The sequence below is a fragment of the Condylura cristata genome, unplaced genomic scaffold, assembly GCF_000260355.1.
Source record: "Condylura cristata isolate star-nosed mole 26May11 unplaced genomic scaffold, ConCri1.0 scaffold00007, whole genome shotgun sequence".
In the NCBI taxonomy this organism is placed as follows: Eukaryota; Metazoa; Chordata; class Mammalia; order Eulipotyphla; family Talpidae; genus Condylura; species Condylura cristata.
Genome location: NW_004567108.1, coordinates 4,417,219 through 4,438,342, shown reverse-complemented (window position 1 = coordinate 4,438,342; position 21,124 = coordinate 4,417,219). Strand labels below are relative to the sequence as shown.

General features: G+C 43.7%; 1 protein-coding gene across 1 annotated transcript in view; it reads left to right on the top strand.

Annotated features, from left to right (window-relative positions):
- The window catches only part of DNAH5 (dynein, axonemal, heavy chain 5), a 177,687-nt gene that overhangs the window by 103,609 nt on the left and 52,954 nt on the right, over window positions 1-21,124 (top strand). Inside the window, exons 49-60 of the mRNA XM_004678397.1 lie at window positions 145-267; window positions 441-654; window positions 2,428-2,651; window positions 3,324-3,522; window positions 3,798-3,970; window positions 8,723-8,853; window positions 11,652-11,805; window positions 12,616-12,883; window positions 14,634-14,865; window positions 16,835-16,949; window positions 17,173-17,349; window positions 20,719-20,922. Coding sequence (XP_004678454.1) covers window positions 145-267; window positions 441-654; window positions 2,428-2,651; window positions 3,324-3,522; window positions 3,798-3,970; window positions 8,723-8,853; window positions 11,652-11,805; window positions 12,616-12,883; window positions 14,634-14,865; window positions 16,835-16,949; window positions 17,173-17,349; window positions 20,719-20,922 — 2,214 coding nt within the window. The remainder of the gene's footprint in view (window positions 1-144; window positions 268-440; window positions 655-2,427; window positions 2,652-3,323; window positions 3,523-3,797; window positions 3,971-8,722; window positions 8,854-11,651; window positions 11,806-12,615; window positions 12,884-14,633; window positions 14,866-16,834; window positions 16,950-17,172; window positions 17,350-20,718; window positions 20,923-21,124) is intronic.

Here is a 21,124-nt window from a genome sequence, read left to right as displayed (position 1 = left end):
CACAGCTTTTCAGAATTAAGGAGAGTTGTTTTTTTTTCCCCTGAGTAATAACTACCAATTCAAAGGTTTCTAGCGTTTTAAACCAAATGACCACGTCTCAGGGGCATTTATACAGCTGCTTCTGTTGGCTTTCTTGTTTGACAGAGGACAGTAGAGAGCTATGTGGATAAGCGTGTAGGGGCAACGTACGGCCCCCCAGCGGGAAAGAAGATGACGATTTTTATTGATGACGTGAATATGCCCGTCGTCAATGAGTGGGGAGACCAGGTATGTGGATCCTGTTATACACGTTTTTCATTCAGCTTTCCATTATTCTTGGACAAGTAAACATTTTTCTACGTTTTTCAGCACGTAGTCTTTGAAGTCCAATAACGTCCGTGACTTGGAAGTTTTGGGGTATAAACGATTGGCCTTATATTTCTGAAAGTTGTCATTTTTAGGTGACTAATGAGATTGTACGGCAGCTGATGGAACAAAACGGGTTTTATAACCTGGAGAAGCCTGGCGAGTTCACCAGCATCGTGGACATCCAATTCTTGGCGGCCATGATTCACCCGGGGGGTGGACGCAATGATATCCCTCAGAGACTCAAGCGGCAGTTCTGTATATTTAACTGCACTTTGCCCTCTGATGCCTCCATGGACAAGATCTTTGGTAAAAACGAATGAAATGGGAACTGGGGGAAGGAGGAGCACCTGCTTCTGTTCCATGAAATACTTCTCTAGAGGTCAACCCCGAAGGAGTAGCGGGTGTCTCTTGTCCCCGTTACCCTCAAGTTGAGCATTGTGTCTCACAGAGGAATTTACTATACAGTGGACTATATTGGATGCCTAGGTAGACTGTCTACATAAAATTTTCAACATTAAGTAACTGTTGTTAGCTTGGGAGGGTAAGCATTTAATGAACATGGAGTGGATGAGAGTTTTCCTCATGGAAATACTATGAGTTCTAACTTAATATTATACCCCACTAGAAGTTTGTGTAGCTGATATTTTAACCAACCTAAATAATAGTTTTGGCTAAAAGGAATGATTTTGCATACAACAGAGATTAGCCAGAGTTTGGTTTTCAGAATAATTTAAAGATTACAAAAAGTCAGTGATTGATTAAATATGTAGTATTTCAGAAATAATTTCCTGAAGAGACACTCGTTGCATAGATAACCATCATTATTTAACTGAGTAATGAAAATGAGTTTGTAACTGATTATGGAATTATTCTTTGTGAAAGAGTGTAAAATTATGTATGCATCTGTGTTAGGTATTAATTTACCATTTTTGAAACTGCTACTGAGAAAAAACTCATTAGGATTACCCTAATTAACTTCTGGCAGGCTGAAATGTCAACCTAGTGCTTTCGGCTAGTGGAGGATGGCAGTTTCTCCTTTAGTCACAGCGGTGAGCCAGGTTTGGAAACAGATGACAGGTGTAGCTAAACCTGGGCGAAGTAAAATGGGCCAGAAAGAATGACTGATCACTTTTAATTATTTCTTTTTGCATAAAAAGATTTCTATAAAGTAAAAGGACAGAAGAACATTATTTCAAAAGGACACCTGCATCCCTGTGTTTATTGCAGCACAATTTACAGTAGGGAAGCTTCAGAAGCAACCAGATGCCCCAAAATAGATGACTCGATCCAGAAGATGTGGTATATTTACACAATGGAATATTAGCCAGCCATCAAAAAGAATTAACTCATGTCCTTTGCAGCAACATGGATGGAGCTGAAGGGATCATGCTCAGTGAAATAAGCCAAAAAGAAAAGGAAAAATATCGAATGGTCCCACTTATAGGAGGAAAATTGAGAAAATAAAGAAGGAATCAGAAAAAGAAGTTACTATAATAAAGAAAAAATCAAAATCACCAGACAACTATAGATCAGAGACACTCTGCAGGGGAGGAGGAGGGAGAAGGATGAGGACGGGGTGGGAAGAGCACAAGGGACTGCAGTGATGGTGCACGCGGGGGTTGGTGGCGGGAATTTCACAGGGAAGCCATACATTATACAAAAGTGAAGGATGATCTAATGAACAGATTAAAATAATTTTTAAAAAGGAAATGATAACAAATTATAGTGCATGAAGAAGCAACAGCAGAATGGAAAAATTTAGAGAATTTATGAAACCTCCTTTTCTTACCTTTGTATACAGAGTTCATGCACTTATTGTCACTCATTTAACAATGCTGATTTAGTGCAGCCGTTTTCAGGAGTATGCCTTCATTAGTCAGTGCTTCAATATTTGAATTTTTGCTTACTTGAACCTAATTTTTTTCTTTAGGTTTTTAAAAGCAAGGGAACATTGATAGAAATTTCTATGGCTACCTATGACAGTGTCACTTTATTTGTGAAAACTGCCCTCTGTGATGTTTTCATTTTAAGCTAGCTGATTTGAGCTATCAAAGAGTCACGGCTTGTTTCTCCCTCTAGGTGTGATTGGAACAGGCTACTACTGTGCTCAAAGGGGTTTCTCAGAGGACGTGAGGATCTCGGTGATGAAACTGGTTCCCCTGACACGCTGTCTGTGGCAGAGGACTAAGATGAAAATGCTCCCGACTCCTGCAAAATTCCATTATGTGTTTAACCTCCGAGATCTTTCCAGGGTCTGGCAGGGTATGCTGAACACTACTTCAGAAGTTATCAAGGAACCAGATGTAAGTGATACAAAGAAGGGAAGAGAAATATCAATGTTACTAGTTATACAGTCTGAATATTCTTGGTAACATCACTCTTAGTGGAATTATGAAAATATATTTTGGGATGTTTTAACCTGGACATTACCAAATTAAGACTTTTTATCAGTTTCCTCATACTAAGTGATAAGCCTGGACACACATTTATTGTCCTTGCTGTAGGAACAGCAATTGATTTCTCCGCTTCTAGTTAATTTTGGGCCCTTGCTTAGGTATACTACATGATTTCTTTGTTCAGATCATCCAAATTTGACCACAGACTTTGCATGCCTATGAGAATTGTTCATATACCACATTTTCATACTAGTAGTTCGCAGTACTATTATGGCCCGCCCACATGAATCCCCCAAATCTAATCTATCACAAGCTAAAGGCCGCTACATGGAATATTACACAGAATATTGATCAGAGTGATTTTAGTATTTTTGTCTAGGGATGTTCTCATTTAAAAACATGGTAAATTAGTAACTGCTGCTTTCCAATGGATGTGTATAAGTGGAGACAGTTTGAAGTTGAGTGGCATCAGCCTAACTTTTGAGGATGGAGCATCTTAAGTCAGGAAGAACAGTCAGCTTGAGTCCCAACTCTGGCTCGATAGGAGCTGAAGAAGCATTTGAATTCTGCTTTCGACAGGACTTGCTGAGGTTGTGGAAACATGAGTGCAAACGCGTGTTAGCGGATCGTTTCACGGTGTCTGAAGATGTGACCTGGTTTGATAAGACATTAGTCAATTTGGTGGAGGAGGAATTTGGTGAAGAGAATAAACTCTCAGTGGATTGTGGAGTTGATGCTTATTTTGTGGATTTCTTGAGGGATGCACCAGAAGCTACAGGTAAACTCGGAGGGAAGAATCTGAAAATCTCGATAGGGCTAGCTACAGACAGAAGAGATGTTGAGTTTCTGTCTAGGAAACTGTATGGCAGCCAGCCTGGGAGGTAATAGGTGCTCAGTAAATGCAGAGTGAGTAGATAAATGCATGCTTCTGGAGCTCAAAGACAAACTATTATAAAATGCATTTCCATCTTGGATAGCAAGGTAAAGCTGGGAGACAATTGCTCACTGTCAGATTGTAGAGCAATTGAAGAAACTTCTTTCCCTCAAACCCAGGCGAAACATCGGAGGAAGCTGATGCTGAAATGCCCAAAGTCTATGAGCCAATCGAGTCTTTTCACCAGCTAAAGGAGCGCTTGACTCTGTTCCTGCAGCTGTATAACGAGAGCGTTCGTGGGGCCGGCATGGACTTGGTGTTCTTTGCAGATGCAATGATTCACTTGGTCAAGGTCAGTGGTCCCCAAAGTCCAGACATTTAGCTTTGCACCAGAATCCCCTCTACCTGTCCATTTTCATCTTCTAGGAGAATACTCATTTCAAAATTAATGCAATGTGATCATCTAATTTAATTTTAAGCTGAACACAACATATCGCACCTATAAACTTAACAATTCGAGCATGTGTACTTCAAATGTGTGATAAGATAATTTTATTCAGTGTTGCTACACAGCTTCCAGCTCAATGTTTTCATCACATAGAATGAATGTGGTTGACATCTGAATTTAAAGCACAGAGGGAATCTGCTGATTTTTTGTACCATGCAAAGAATAACTATAAAAACTGGTGCAAAGACTTTGAAGACATTATGCCAAGTCAGTCACAAAAGTCATCTGCTCTATGCCTCCACTTACACGATGTGCCTGCAGTGGTCATATTCACAGCCTGAAAAGAGAATGATAGCTGCAGGGTCTGGTGGTGGGATGGGGAGGGTTGACTGGGGTGAGGGAAGGCGGGGGTGCTTACTATTTTTTAGAGATTTATTTATGCGTGCAAGAGCTGGGATGTAGGCCAGAGGTGTGGGGGTGGGAAGATGGTGGTGAGAGGATTCCCCAGAGACAGAGCGGGGAGCAGAACAAGCAGATCTACTGAAACACACTGCTGAGGGGAGCAGCGGGGAGACAGGAAAGGTCTGTCGTGCCATGTGGGTCACTGCCTGGCCGGGGATGGAACTCGTGCTGCAGCACGCTGAGATTTAACCTCTTGCACCACCAGCGGGGCATGTTTATGTTACAGGGCACCCCAGTGTGAACTGGGCTGCCTGTCTGTGGGTCCCAACTTGCGCGCTTAAAATTCATTTGTACTGCAGGCACACACAAAAGGGTCAATAATGGGTTTATTTACAAAAAAGGGAAAGGAAAAGGAACAACCCAGAGAGAGATATAAGGTAACTAGAATATCTTACTGGCTCAGCTGACTTAGAGCTCTAGTAACAAACTAACTGATAGCCCCCGTCACGCGGTCCCGAGAGCCGTTGCCTGAGCGAGAGTACTGTTGGAATATGGGTCCTATTTATCCCGCAAAGTCCCAGAATGCCTGCTTAGCTCCGCCCTTGGGTCCTCGCAGTTCTCTCCCTGGTGCTGCTGGGAGTTGTAGTTTCCAATCCCTGGAGCAGTGGGTAGAGTCCAGAAAGCTGGAGTAGGGGGTGGGGGCCACAGACTCTGCAGAGTTCCTTTAGGACAGCCTTCCCCTTAACATTTAGGGAGGTGTGGTGGGGGTGTTTAATACAGGTTTTTTTTTTTTTTTTAAGGTGGGTTCTGGGGCCCGGGGTGGGTCGTGTTAGCACACAATGAGAATGTGTGCCACTGAACACAGCACTTAGCGATGGTTAAGATGGTCAATTTTATGTTATGTGTATTTTACCCCCATACGAAATAATTTCAAAAATAGTGTGTGAACTTGGGGCTCAACGAAAATCCTGTTAGCATGAAATCTACCACTATGGTTTCCTTTCTATTGTATCATCAGAGTCTTTCAGGCTCCATTCTGGGTCGGCTAACCCTCAGGGATTGACAATAAACTGTGCTGCTTATTTGATGACGTAGGTGACGTAGGTGATCTGTGCTGGAAGATAATGCCATTTAAAATACATGGTTGATACTGTTACTCAATGATGTCCGTGACCTTTCTAGGTGACATCCTTTTAGTTAGAAAGGAGGCGAGTTCAGGGTGTCTTCCATTACTTAGATTTACCCATGAGGAATGAACTCATAATTACAAATTGTCACTTAGTCTTAGAAGGTTTAGTCTTAGCAGGTTTTAAAGGTTACTTACCCCCCTTCCTCTGAAATGAAGGTGTCCAGGAAGAGAGAGAGGCATCTGTGTCAGGAGAGAAAGGGTATTTTGGGGTGAGGATTCCCAGAGGAGGACACTTAGCTTGGAAACGAAGTAACCGGAATCTGAGCCGCTTGCACTGAAGTATGAATGTAATGTACTTCTAAAGCTACATATATATGACATTTTGAAGCTAGTTAATGTATAGTTAAGTATTTTAGGAAGAATAGACATTGTGTCATCTATAATCATTAAAAAGAAGCAAAGTTAAAGAAAAATGGACTTTCTGAATAAATAATTACCAATAGCAATTTCATAGCAAACTGTCTACCAGAGACAAAATCTGGTCTTGGCCTGGGATTTTGGAGCAGTTCAAATAGAAGATGAAGTTTTGTTTTTTAAAGATTTATTCATTGATGCATACTAGAGCTGGGGTAAAGGCCAGAGATGTGGGAGGAGGGGTGGTGAGAGGATTCACCAGAGACAGTGGGGAGCAGAACAGGCAGATGGACTGAAATCCACAGCTGAGGGGAGCAGCAGGGAGACAGGTGAGGTCTGCTGTGCCATGGGGGTCACTACCTGGCTGGGGATCGAACTCCTGCTGCGAGTGGCTGCCAGTAGCTCCACAGTGCTGTGCTTTAACCCCTTGCACCACCAGGCAGGGCCCTGACGTTGAAGTTTTTGTGTTAGTCTATGCTAAGAGGCCCACTGGATTCTTTTTGCATGTTCTGCAACCCAGATGCTGAGCTTTGAGCAGTTCTCCATTTTGTGTGGGTATAACATTAGCTTTGGCCTGTGACAGCCCTTCCCCTCTCTAGCCTTTCAGGTGTCTGTTTTGGGACTGGTCAAGAGCCTGTAGCAAGTTTTAGATTTAAATGCTGCAGCCACACTGCCAGCCCTCTCCCCTACATGCTGGTTTTCTGTGTACAGCAGTACATCTAAGTCCCGTGTCACGCGGGCACGAGCCTTGAAATTCATGACATCATTACGAGACGTGATAGCAGCCAAGAGACAGAACTGAAGATGCAAACCACAGCCAGGCGGGTTGTGCTATGAGGCCAGGCTTATTTCTCAGTTCCTTCTTAAGTGAAAACAATGCTTTTCTTTCAACATGGAGATATGTCTCCTGCTTTTGTGGTAAAAGTTCACACGATGGGGCCCTTTCTGGTGGCACAAGGGGTTAAAGCGCAGCACTATGAAGCTGTCACCAGCCACTGCAGCTCGAGTTTGATCCCTCGCCCCAGAGGTGACCCACATGGTGCGGCAGACCTCTCCTGACCCGCCCACTGCTCCCCTCAGCAGTGTACTTTGTCAATCTGCCTGTTCTGCTTCCCACTCTGTCTCTGGTGAATCCTCTCCCGCCCCTGCACCTCTGACCTGTATCCCAGCTCTGTATGCATAAATAAAATATCTTAAAAACAAAACCAAAAAATTACTTATTCAGGGGATTAAAGGAACAGCTATCTCATAATCCACATAAAATAGGAGACAGCCCATTTGAATGTTCTATTTGTGTTTTCTCCCATACTTTTTGTTTTCAGCAGGATTGAGTGCAATAGACCTAGACCCAGTTGCAGGGAACGATGTTGGGATGAATGTCCCCAACACCCAATTAACAATTATTTAAACCCTGGATGTTCTCCAGCATCCAAAGGAAATGTTTGCAATAAACCCCATATTAGTAGGGAAATGTTGACGAAGGGAGATAGATTCGACATAGGTTTGCCGTAGTTCCTTACCTGACCTAATGGTGCCTCTTGAGGTGTCATGAGAAAGAGGATGTGAACAGGCATGGGAAAATCCCAGACACCCTAGTCAGGGTTCCTCTTCCTCTACCTGCAATAGCGCCGGAGGGAATTGCTCGGGGTGAGTTAGCTGGAGGCTAAGCGATCCGGGTGTATGACACAGCATCCATAGATGTGACTCAGAACCTACGGGTGCTGTCAACAGGAGGCAGGGATGGGGCTTGCATTTTCCTGGGGTCACACTAGGTTGGGGGGAATGTTCCAAAGACAAGAGCAGTTCCTCTTACAGAGCATAGCCCCTGTCAGCAAACGGAGACCCCGTGGCAGAGGCATTTAACAAGATATTGGCAGATAATCTTCTGTCACCCCACGAAACTTCCGTTAACCTATCAACTGACTCCTGCCATTCCCCAGTTCTAGTCTATCATGGTCTATAGCAGAGTGGATCTCACAGCAACACCCCAGGCTGACTGCAGGAGGATAAATAGCACCCCTCAGTGTGACCAGGGCAGAGAGGTCTACACTGCATCCCCTCTGGGAGGGCTGGGCGCTTCATGATGTGCATTGCTCACCCAGTATTAACAAAGCCACAGAAGCGCGGACTTCTGCCAGGAGGGCACCCCTGACGGGCACAGAGAGGACTTCTGGTCCACCTTGGTCGATGCTTTAGTATCATTGTCTTTGTCCAATAGAGGAGGTTGAGGATGTTTTTTATAATTACTGCTGAATTTTGTCATCTGTGTCATTTGGAGAATTCTCCTCCTTTAGTTTAAATGCTGCCAATTTTTCTAGTATAGAGGATATTCTAGTCAACTCTGTGTTCTGTAGTCCAAGGGCAGGTATTGCTTTGAAATTTCAGGGCTTTTTTCCCTATCCGACAGCACTAGGTTGGCACAGAAAGAAAACCTCAACATCTCTTATTTCTATCGTAGGGAACCCCGAGCAAGCCATTCTGGGCTGTGTGCTGCCTTCTGTGTACTGGGCCTCAAAGCACAGTCCATTCTCTCTCCCCTTCCCAGCCTCCCCCCAACACTGCTGTTTTGGAAATACCCTCATCGGTCCAACCATTGTTTTTCTCCATCCTGAGCCAAGACACCAACATCTTTCAACATCTGTATTGACTAAGTAAGGATGAATGGAAACTTCACATGTTGAAAAGTCAACCTTTTCTATCCCACGCTTTAGATCTCCCGTGTCATTCGCACCCCCCGTGGAAATGCACTGCTTGTTGGGGTGGGTGGATCAGGAAAGCAGAGCCTGACGAGGCTGGCCTCCTTCATTGCTGGCTACACCTCCTTCCAGATCACCCTGACCAGGTAACAGGCTGCTTTCACTTTCACTAACCTGAAATGGGTTTTGATAAAAGGTTCACAGATTGTTGCCTGCAGTTAAAAATGCATTTATCTTTATCAGGAATTGGAGTGCTGACCGACTGTCTTCCCCTCTTCACTTCTGATATAGACCATGGAAATTTAACATTGATAATTGCTTTTGAAACATGCCAACCCCTCACTGCAGTGAACAGCTGCCTCCCTTTTTTCTCTGCTATGTACAATATGGAATGACGTGTGTTTCCCTTTGTGTATCTCAGGAGAAATTTATCACTGCGCATGTTAATTCAGACTTTAATGATATGAACACACTGGAAAATAGAAGAAAAAATTATATTTGTTTACACATTAAGTTCTATTTACTGACCAACTATTGTCAGACTCTGGGTGCTGGAGGGGGTGCTTGGTGTGCAAGGAAAGTCAGGTCCTGGCACCATGGAGTTCATGTTAATATTAAAGGAAGACAGGTAACTGGGCCACTCGTTTCATACGGTGTCATATGTGGGGTCTAGCGACGCTAAATAAATAAACCAGACGCTGTTGATGCCCGAGGGAGGGACTCCTAACTTAGTCCCGTAAATGGTTGGAAAAGACATTTTGCATCAGCCAGGACCTGATATGTATCAGAATTGTCTTAGAAAGGGAGACCAGCAAAATGTTTTGAGTGAAATGATGAATGCAGGGGAAGTCACATTTGAGGCGTTGCAGGAAGTTAGATATGAGTGGGTACAGCGTGTAAGGCGACAAGGAGGAAGGGAGAGAAACGGAACCTTTGAGGGTGTAAGGATTTTGGATTCACCTGAGAGCAATAGGGAGACTTAGCCACCAGTAGGGGGTACCTGTCAGATTTGTACGTGCAGGTACGGATGGAAGGCGATAAACTGGAGTAGTTTTAAGGCTGTCTCAGCCATCCAGGCAAGATGGTGCAGTCATCAGTGATAGCAGTGGGAATGGAGAAAATAGGACAGATTCAAGAGATCATCAGCAGATTCGAACTTTTGGGCCTGATGCATCCTAGATCTGGAAAACCAAGCTGCTACTCGTCAAGATAGGGAATCTCGGGTGTGGGTGTGTAGTGCAGGGAGAATTAGGGAGTGAAAAGTGAACTGCAGAGCTAAGCAGATTCAGAGAAGCCAAGCAGACTTTCAGGATTAACCAAGACAAGGTGAAAGCCTAATTTGGGCAGTGCAGTTGGGCTTACATTATCAGAAGTCACACACACGCGCACAGGCACACAAACACAGTCCTTCCAGTTTGTAGATTGAAGCAGGATTATTTAAAAAAGTGATTAAACTCTTCCATTTTTGTCCCCAGTATTTGTAGACTATAGTTTGCAAGACACTTTTACAAACACAAGCTAATTTTATCTTCAAGAGAACTCTGTGGGTTATCCGAGCATATGGTATTAACTAGTCTTATATTTAAGCCATAGAGAGGCTATAATTTGTCTGCAATCCAAGATCTATCTGGGAATTGACCGCAGGGTTTCTGATTTCTGGTCTGGCTTGACTTTCACTCCATCACCCTGCCAGTCGAGATACCTTGTGTGTGCTCTCTCTTTGATAAATTAGTTCCTTTGCATGCCTTCCTAGGAGTGTTCCCTTGGTGATGAGAAGGGAGGGTCAGACCTTCCTGACCTTCTGTGGTCTTCAGGAGACCCTCTACTCTGTAAGTCTTTGCACAGCTATGTGTTGAAGGCTTAGGAAGCAAGACTGTCATGTTTGGGAAGCCCAGCATTTGCCAGACGATGTAGGTCGTATTATTTAAGGCAACAGCCAAGGATGGATATGCTGGAGGCTGGGGTCAAATTTTTCTCATATCAGGAAAAAATTGGATGAGATATTTTCCATTGCTGCTTTTTGAAGGGAACTATGTCTTTGAAATTCTCTTCTAATCTCCCTTCTCTAAAGTGATATATGAGGCTGGTATTTCTGGTCCCAGGGGTTAGATTTTTGATGTTATAAAAAGCACAAAGAAGTTAACTATGTAGTAGCTTTAAAAACACGAAAAGGCCGTTTGCTCTGGTGCTCTGAATTCTGAGCTTATATAATGACACAGAGTTCAAGTAATGATTTAGAAAGTTTGAATCTCAAGAGTGGAATATTTTTATTTTCACTCCTGGTGATGATGGACCGATACTGTGGCTGCTGAAGCATGTCATGATTGCAAAGGATTGCCTTTGATAGGAAAGAACATTTAGAAACATTTCATAACACTTCTAACTGACTACAGTATGCTGACCACTCAGTAAACCCCTTCATGTGGGATCCAAAATTGGAAATGAAAAATGTTGTGCGTGGGAAGGGCACCACGTGATGGAACATTCCCTTCCCCACTCAGTGAAAGCTTGAAATGAGTCCATGTAGTTTAATTTAATTTATGCAGCACCTCTAAAGTATAACTTGCAGATGTGTGTTTCTTAAAAATTCAATTTGACTTATCTATGTAATTACAACAAATACTTTTCGAGGGGAGAGATACACACTTTCGGAAGACATTTCATTGTGATAAAATTTATATTTGTGTTTCAGGGTAGCTTTTCACTAGATAATTTTGTGTGTGTAAAATATTGATTCTAATATCTCACAAAATGTGGAGTTTTCAAAATCATGTCTTCATTGCAAGTAATATAATGAACATTCACATAAAATAAATGCCCTATCTGATGGAATAATGTCAGGGTTTTGACGTTTTGTTCACTAAATGGCATGAAGCAATGTTATAAGTTTCTTTCTTTTCCATCAAAGTACTTCAGCTAATGATACACAATAAATATTTCTTAGGTCTTATAGCACATCGAATCTGATGGAAGACTTGAAGCTCTTGTATAGAACGGCTGGTCAGCAAGGCAAAGGAATCACTTTTATTTTCACGGACAATGAGATTAAGGATGAGTCATTTTTGGAATATATGAACAATGTCCTGTCGTCGGGTGAGGTAAGAGCTCATTTATACCTCAAGTGTTTTGTCTCTTCAGATTCCCTCCTTAGAGCTATTTATATTTTCCTCCCATCAGAGTACTAAATATTGCTGGTCCCGGGGAACAGGTTATCAGTCTGAAGAAGGTTTTTTTTAATTGAGTTTTGGAAGAATAAAACTCCCAATAAAAATGTGCCTTCAAAACTTGAATGAGGCCCTCCCTGGTGGTGCACCAGGTTAGAGTGCAGCACCATGATGCTATCCACAGCCACTGCAGCATGAGTTCGATCCCCAGCCAGGGAGCTGACCCTCTTGGCACAGCAGACCTCTCCTGACCCTCCCGCTGCTCCCCTCAGCGATGTGTGTCAGTCCATCTGCCTGTTCTGCTCCACTCGGTCTCTGGTGAAGCCTCTCACCACCCCTGCACCTCTGGCCTGCACTCTAGCTCTTGTGTATATAAATAAATAAATCATATTATTTTTTATTTTTTTACATCATTCTTCATTTTGTGCATTTTTATAATTAAATAAATCTAAAAAAAAACCCAAACTTGAATGAATATTCTAAACAACAAAAGAAAGCAGAAGGTGTTAGCAGATTCTTGATTTGTCCGTTACCCCTTTTAAGAGTTACGACTTTGTAGTTATGAAAAGAGTGAACGTGTGTGTATTTTAAACTGTGATGCATCTCATCTTGAGGACTTCTGGTTATATTCTGAAGGTGAGTTGAAGGTCACAAATGAGGGAAAGACCATGTTCCTGAGCTATGTATTTTGGTGTGTTCTCCTATGTCTGTATTGAATTTGAATATCTGCGCTTCTTTCCTTAGGTTTCCAACCTTTTTGCTCGTGATGAAATCGATGAAATTAACAGTGACCTACTATCAGTCATGAAAAAAGAGCACCCCAGACACCCTCCCACCAACGAGAATCTGTATGACTACTTCATGAGTCGCGTCCGGCAAAACCTCCACATTGTGCTCTGCTTTTCGCCAGTGGGCGAGAAGTTTCGCAATCGAGCTTTGAAGTTCCCTGCCCTGATTTCAGGGTGCACCATCGACTGGTTCAGCCGGTGGCCCAAGGATGCCTTAGTTGCTGGTTAGTGTGGTGAACACTTTCCTGTCAGAGTTTCTGGCTTAGAGTGTGTGCATGCATGCCTTTGTCTGTGTTTTTAAATGTCTGTGCTGTCTGTGGTCTCCACAGCATTGAGCAAAGGTCATTTTGCCTGACATTTTAGGGTCTTTGCAAGATGGTGTCTTTTGTGTACATATGTAACTCATTATAGATATTCTCAGTATACATGCATAAGCACATACATGTGTACATGTCTGAACACACGAATTTGTATCCCTCCCTGGGGAAGTTGTATGCTCAACATACTGTTATTGATAAAAGTTTCTAATCTATGGTTTTTAAGCAAAGGATTTTTAAAAAGATGTATTTATTTTTGCACATAAGAACTGGGGTACAGGCCAGAGAAGCAGGGGAAGAGGGTGAGAGGATTCATCAGAGACAGAGTGGGGAGCAGAACAGGCAGATCCATGAAGTACTCTGCAGCATGGACACAGGAGAGGTCTGCCACACCCTGTGGGTCAGCCCTGGGGCGGGGATCGAACTCACGCTGCAGTGGCTGTGGCTAGTGTCGAAGAGCTGTACTTTAACCTCTTGTCCTTCGCTTCCAGTGTCCTAACTTACCACCTTTCAGTGTAGATAGTAAACGTTTTTGGAACCAAGGCGATACATTTGTTATATGTTGCTTACACATACGTAAATACTGCCCACAATTACTGCATTAGGATTTAGTTTAGTGATTAATTGCCAAAGGCAAAAAGATAACATTTTTCTTTGCTCCTGATCACCTGATGAATTTGCTGACTTGATCCTTTCTCTTTTTCTCCTTTTGCTTGGACTTGTTTCTGTTTGTAGCACCTCAGCACATTATTCAATATCTAAATGCTTTTTAAGCAAATTCATAGGCCATTTTTTCTAAGATGCATAAAGATGGTTGTGATAATTTTAACTGCATTATGCATAACCCTGTAAATTCCTTAGCGTTGAGACTAAATTCCACATATGTTTCTGTATCACTGGGGAAGGAAAGGCATGTGATAGGATGTTTTTGCTCAAACATTTTTAAAGAACTCTGTGAATTAGACTCTCTGTAAGTGGCCAGCAGCCACATTTCAGAACAAGATGACCCTGGCATGAAAGAATTGCTTGATGAACATTTTCCAGGCCAGATGCAGCCATATTCAGGGGGAAGTAAGGATATAGAACAGGTTGTGAGTAAAAATTAAATGGAATTGTTAAATATGACTACCAGGTGGGCACAGATTCCTCAGATTCTTGAGTTATTTGTATCACTTTTGTCCTTATGTAAACCATAAAACAGGCTGGCTGCAAGCAGAACCTGCAGCTGGGGAGAAGAAAGCTCCTTGCAGATATACAAATAAGGGGTGATGATAGGGTTAAAGTCTGTTACCCCTATCCAGACAAATAAAGGGAAATAAAATTATTGCTGTCATCACCCTGGGGCCCAAATCTGCTGACCTGAGGCTGTAAAAATGGTGCACAGTCCTGAGAAATGTCTGTGTTTCAAAAAAAGCAAGTTCACCTTTAACGTGGTAGTTCACATACTTCCATGTTCATGAAGGAGGTTTTCCACAGTGAGGCTGATCCCCTATCTGTTAGGGGCCAGGGTTCACAGCTGCAATTTCTAAAGATGTGGGGAACTCCACTGCATAATCTGGGGTCTCGGAGAATGGTGCCTGTGCTCTCCCCTAAAATAGATAAATAAAATAGTGCTTCGCTTTTATGTCTCACACGCTACCGTCTTTGTTCTTTCCAGTGTCTGAGCACTTCCTGTCGTCCTATGACATTGAATGCAGTCTGGAGACCAAGAAGGAGGTGGTCCAGTGCATGGGCTCCTTCCAGGACGGAGTAGCTGAGAAGTGTGTCGATTACTTCCAGAGGTTCCGACGTTCTACCCATGTGACGCCCAAGTCCTACCTCTCCTTCATCCAGGGCTACAAGCTCATCTATGGAGAGAAGCACACGGAGGTGCAGACTCTGGCCAACAGGTAGCAGGAAGACTCTTTACAGCAGTGGCTCTCATCAGGGGCAGAGAGGCGCCAGGGCACCTTTTCCCTTGATTGGAGATTTTTTTTTTTTGTTCTTTCTGAGGTGAGGTGGTGTGGCTCAGAGAGGTTAGGCCATCAGGGAGTAGAGGTCAAGGAGCCTGCTGAGGCTCTACAGTGAACCAGAGAGGGAGCCACAGTGATGAGTTCTCCAGACAAAATGACAGAGGTACCAAGGCTGAGAAACTCCTCTCATGCCCAGTGAGGGCATCGTCACAGTCTCCAAGGGCTTAACTGTTGGTCAACAGTGTAATGTGTCATTTTCACTTTATGCTCTGCCACTTTCTATAAGAAGGGATGACATGGTGACAGTGATAACCTGGGAGGGAACAGAGGTCAGACACCCCTCCCTGCCTCTGCCCAACCCCCTGAGGATCTAGCATGCAAGAGTCTGGCCAAGGACGTGCTCACTGCATAGTGATAACTACTCTGCTTCCTGGAGTTTGTTCCGAGTTTCACAGCTCTGCCTTGTGCTTAAATATCCTGCCTGAACATGGCCGGCATCCACCAGCTCACGACACAAGGGGCCCCGTGGTGGGTGAGAGGACAAAGGACTCCGAGGGTACGCATCCGTAAGAGCCTTGATTTTACGTTCACACTGGCACCTAGTCCCTTCAGGAGGCTGTTTGAAGGCCTTACTCATTTTTTTTCCCTCAAATTTTATTGATTTGAGAAATGGGCATGTGGCTGATTTCCAGAGCTCAGAGCCAGGGCCCTGGCCCTGCCTCTCCCCTCCCCCACCCTCTCTGGCAAGCACTGTATCTTTCACTCTGATAATTATTTGTGTGTTTTGTCATTTGTTCTTCACCTGAGGGAAACCCATCAGTAGGTGTCATGCACTCTGATTTCTTTAGTCATTGTCACCTCTGGTTCATCCATTGTGCCCCAAAGTCACTATTTCACCCTTGAAATAGCTGTCAGATGGCTTTAAATTTATTCCTTTTCTTGACCCCAACTGCTTTTTCTTCTTTTTTATTTTAAAAGCTTCATCAATCATTTTCAAACACAAAAGTTGCTCATGCTCCTTCCTCCACGGTTGGGCTTCAAGCTCTCGGAGTCCTTCCTCACTCAGCCAAACTCACTGGGCACATTCACTGCACGATGCACATTCTAGACCCACCACTGCTCCTCATGTCACATTGTTCTTAGCAAGCGTGCCGTCTGCACACGTGATCTGTGAAGAACATGCGAAATCTCCCGCCTGGAATCCAGCCTGGTCACGTGCGTGCTGCCTGGCCACAGGCCTAGGTCTTCTGTTTGTGCATCCGACGGTCTCAGTGCCACCAGTTTTTCAACACTGAGGAGATAAAGGAGATCATTCACTGGTGGCACCCTGGGCTTGTGGGCCCCATGTTCTCCCATACCTGTGCGGTTTCCTCACACTTCCCAAGGAAAGACACCTGCAGCTCACTCATGTATCTTCATCACTCTGGTGGTGGTAGTGGTGTGTGTGTTTGTGTGTGTGGTGCACCCTGAAGTGGAAGTGTGTCCTGTGCAGGTGATGTCACCTGCGCCCTGGTCTGCTGGGACAGGCTCCGGCCACCCTCAACCCTGACTAGGAGTAATAGGGCTGGAAAATGAAAGAATGAAGACAAATGACTGTTGAGTATCAGAAGTGTTCTGGCTCTGTCCTCAGAAGTTTGCTGCTGTTTATCTCACTACAAACATGCTGTAGGAACGTAGCACCTACTTATACCCACTAGCCCATGATCATGTAAGTTTTGTTATTCATTGTTTCCCTGAAAATTACATTTTCTAAGAAGATGTTGAGGATCTTGAAGGAGGACATGGTGTATCATTCTTTATTCTTTCAATATTCCTTCAACATACTCCCCATGCCAGTAGACCAGTGCTTGGGAGTCACGGCCAGGCAGCACATGGTAACATGGCTCACTTGGGCGTTCAATTCTAGGATGAATACTGGATTGGAAAAGCTAAAAGAAGCCTCAGAATCGGTTGCAGCGCTGAGCAGAGAACTGGCGGTGAAAGAAAAGGAGCTCCAAGTGGCCAATGAGAAGGCTGACACGGTGGGTGGGCTTCCCCGGTGCCCTCAGCTCCAGCTCCCAGTCCTCAGAGGCCAGCAGAGGGCTCATGGCCGCTCGTGTCTAAGCCCGACTGCCTGGACTACTTCCTTCCATTGGGATAACATGCTCTTCATTTTATAGATGGAAATGGTCTAAGCAAATCAAAATAAAAATGTCCATTTTGATCAGGGTTTTTTTTTTTTTGGCTTGTTTTATAATGAATTAGGTCTTAAAAGAAGTGACGATGAAGGCACAGGCTGCAGAAAAGGTCAAGGCCGAGGTCCAGAAGGTGAAGGACAAGGCCCAGGCCATCGTGGACAGTATCTCCAAAGACAAAGCCATCGCCGAAGAGAAACTGGAAGCAGCAAAACCAGCTCTGGAAGAGGCAGAGGCAGCCTTGCTGGTGAGTCTGGCGAGACAAGGCGTCACTGCAGAGACCCAGCCCAAGGCACGACGAAGAGCTTCAGGCCGCAGCTCTCTGCCCGGGAGTGCTTTCAAGGAATTTTTTTGGTTGGAGACATTGGAGACATACATTGTTAGTGCTTCATGGCGCTTACCCTAGCTACTGGCCACCTTGTTTCCCTACTGGCCACCTTGTTTCCCTACTGGCCACCTTGTTTCCCTCACTTGTCCGTGATGTATGTATGATGGATGTATGTACATCATGCATCCTCCTTTCAGCTGCCTCCCCACGGATGGTGTGCCTCTTGGGGAAGTCACATAAGCTCCAAAAAGTAACATTGCATTACTGGTTTACTGAGTTTGCGGAGGTGCTTCTGTGAGATGCAGTATTCTCTGCAGTTCTATAGAAATCACCCACATGGAGAACAACTGCTCAGTGTCTCTTGTGGAGGTGGTCTGACCAGGTTTCTGGCATGATTACTCAAGGCACTTGTGTGGCAAGCGTGCAAATGGCAAGGTTTGCAGGGAGGTTGGATTCTGAGAAAATACGAATTTCGTGAAGTAGGTCACACCTCAAAGAGCTCGGTCAGTTTCTGAAGACTCAGTATAGTGAGCCCTGGCCAAGAAAATGGAGGAGTGAACAGCTGCTGATTCGACCAGCTAATTCATTATATCCTTTCACTTGATAATGTGATAGTGATGATGATGATGATGATATAACTTGTGGCTGTGGAGATCTTCACAGGGCTTTGCTTTAACCCCTTGTGCCACCAGAGAGGGCCAAACTTACATATCTAATTATGTAACTCAGTGAGTTAGGGGTAAGAAGAAGCCAGAAAGCCATCACAGTAAGAAGGTCGTGGGCATATGGGTCACCTTCCAAAATTTCTCTCCTCCTCCTTTGACATTAGCATTATTCTTCAAGGTACGAGCACTTAATAAATTGTATGTTCTGTAGTGTATCCAGGATTATCTTGCGCAACTGACGCCCTTGACTATCACCTCCCCTTAGCTCCTAGCAACCACTATTCCACCTTCTGCTTCTATGAATCTGAGGACTTCAGACTTCTCATCCAAGTGAGATCATGTAGTACTTGTCTGTGTGTTTGCCTTACTCCACTCAGCATCATGTCCTCCCAGTCCCTTCCTGCTGGCAGATTTCCTTTGGTTTTTCAAAGGCTGAATAATATTCCATTGTGTGTATATTTCTATTAGCTTTTGGTCTATATCTACATGTACATAGATAGGTAATCAGCTCATGTTTTCTTGGTCCACTCAGTCCATTCATCCCTCTTTGAACATTTTAGTCGTCTCCATATCTCAGCTGTTATGAATAATCTTGCGGTGAACATGGGAGACTAGATACCTCAAGATGCCTTTTCTCCCCCCAACCCATCTCCTTTGGAAAGTCTTACTTTCCTGAGAGTCTTAAAAAAGAGAAGACAGGGTTGGTGATGGCACAAGGGTGATTTGGTAATGGGAAGCCCCCGGGGATTATAACTGAGATGGAAAAAGGCACAAAAGATAAACTATTATATTATTAAAAAATAAAATAAAATAAATGTAACTGAAGTAAAAAAAAAGAGAGAAGACAAAGATAGTGTAGAGAAGCTTTTAAACTTTCACTGTACTCACGACACATAATGGCAGCTTAGGAACAAAGCATGTAGGATCATAAAGGCCGGGCTTCATGGCCACACCCCCCAGGTTTAGGGGGGACCTGTATCGCTTTTGATATTGCAGCCAATATCCTATTTACTTAGCAGCCTCAACCTCTAAAATATTCTGCCTCTCATCATTATCAATGCAGAAATGTGTGGAAATAGGCGAGGCATAGTGATGGGGTGGACAGACTGTTAATCAGCACCTTCACTGGCTCTGCTTCCATTTTGCTGCCTTTTTGAGAGCTTTTGAAAACTTGCAATATGGCCCTACTGATATATGTTCTAAGCAATTTCCAGATAGATTCAAGCACCAATATTTTGAAATCAGGTTCCATACGAAAGGTAACCGCAAAGAGGTGTCTCTTCCTATCTCAATGTTAATTTGAGTCACTATAAAATACAAAATGCCTCCAGATGTTAGCTTTTATATTGTGATGATATCTAAGAAATTACATAGTAGTCACACTGCTTTGCCTGCAGAGAAAAGGCGTAGTAATACTCAACTGAAGCTGATTGAATTTCTGGTCTACCCCTATGCTAATCCTTTTTTCCTGGTGCCCAACAAATCTGTCTCTATTTGAAATCCCTCCTTTGTAAAGTCAATGTAAAATTAAGGTGTCGAGCTCTTGCCTCTTATATAACTTTAAATTGACCTTGATTTCACCACAGGCTGCTCTATTTCTCTCCTTTCTTTTATAACCATCTTGAATAATGGTCTATTTGCCTTTTACCACAAAATCTCCTTCACTTCCAAAGGTCTGGCTTTCACCAGTGTCAGTTGGTTAAAACAAATCTTTTGAACGAGTATAGCTATATTCCTAATTACCAAGTTTAGTAGTTTTCTTCGTTTTTTCCCCCTCCACCCTCAGAGAAGAGATCATTAGCTTTGATAGGAAGATCATGACTTCCTTCTTCTGTCAGGAAGGATGGCAGTACAAATATGATGGGAGATTTTCAAGATCCGGAAGGAGTGAATGTTCATGACCTGTTCTAGAAATAGGACTGTATTAGAGTCTTATTTTAGTATTTTTCTAATGCTTATTCCTCAAGAGTTTAAGAGCTAGAACACTTATTATCAGCCATGATGGGTCTCTGTGACTACTAAATAATTTACTCTATCAGGTCTGTACTAGAAATTGGACAGAACTTGTCTAAGAGCTTAGTGGAATTCTTACTGCTCCAGTTCTATCATTTAAAGGTCAGGTCCCAGCGAAGAAACCTCGAATTATTCAATCTGTCAGCCCTGGGGCTCCCCTTTAATGTCAGCCCATTGCAATGAGTCTGAGTTGCTTAAGCGTGAGGAGCTGCCTCTTGACCTATGTAACCAATGAGGAAAAAGCCTGAGAATCTGCAGCTTCCTGGCCGAGCTGCCTGGCATCCCCATAAATGCTGAGTACTCCTTTTTCTTTTGAGATTACTCTTCCCTTTGCCCTGACACAAACCAGGCTGCACAGTTTTAGAGAAGTCCCAGATTCTTACCTGCCTGTCCGCATTTCTCACCCCCTTTCTCTTGCCAGTTTGAGCTATGCAGATGTCAGTGTTGGGGTTTGTGTATTGTTTTGTGTTAAATATTCCTCTGACATGCGTGGCTTTGCTCCGCACTTCAGAGCACGTCCTCTCCTCTGGGAAGCAGTAGCATGCACAGATGTCGGTTTGTACATCTGCACTTTCTCACCCGAGACCGGATGTCACCCGTCTCTCCCCAGACCATCAAGCCTTCCGACATTGCCACCGTCCGCACGCTGGGCCGCCCCCCTCACCTCATCATGAGGATCATGGACTGTGTGTTGCTGCTGTTTCAAAGGAAGGTCAACGCAGTGAAAATTGACCTGGACAAAAGCTGCATGATCCCTTCTTGGCAGGAATCTTTAAAACTGATGACTGCAGGGAACTTTTTGCAGAACTTACAGGTGGGCACTCCCCTAATGATGGGCTATTGGGGACTGGGCCCCTCAGAGACTAAATTTCTGCAGAACATTTACAGACATATTTTCCTTCCCAAGATACCCCCCTCCCCTTATTCAAGTATAGTTGATCATTGAAGTTGTATACACTTAAGGCATTTGAGTTGAAGTTTTGATATATGTTTACATTGTTAAATAATCACCACCA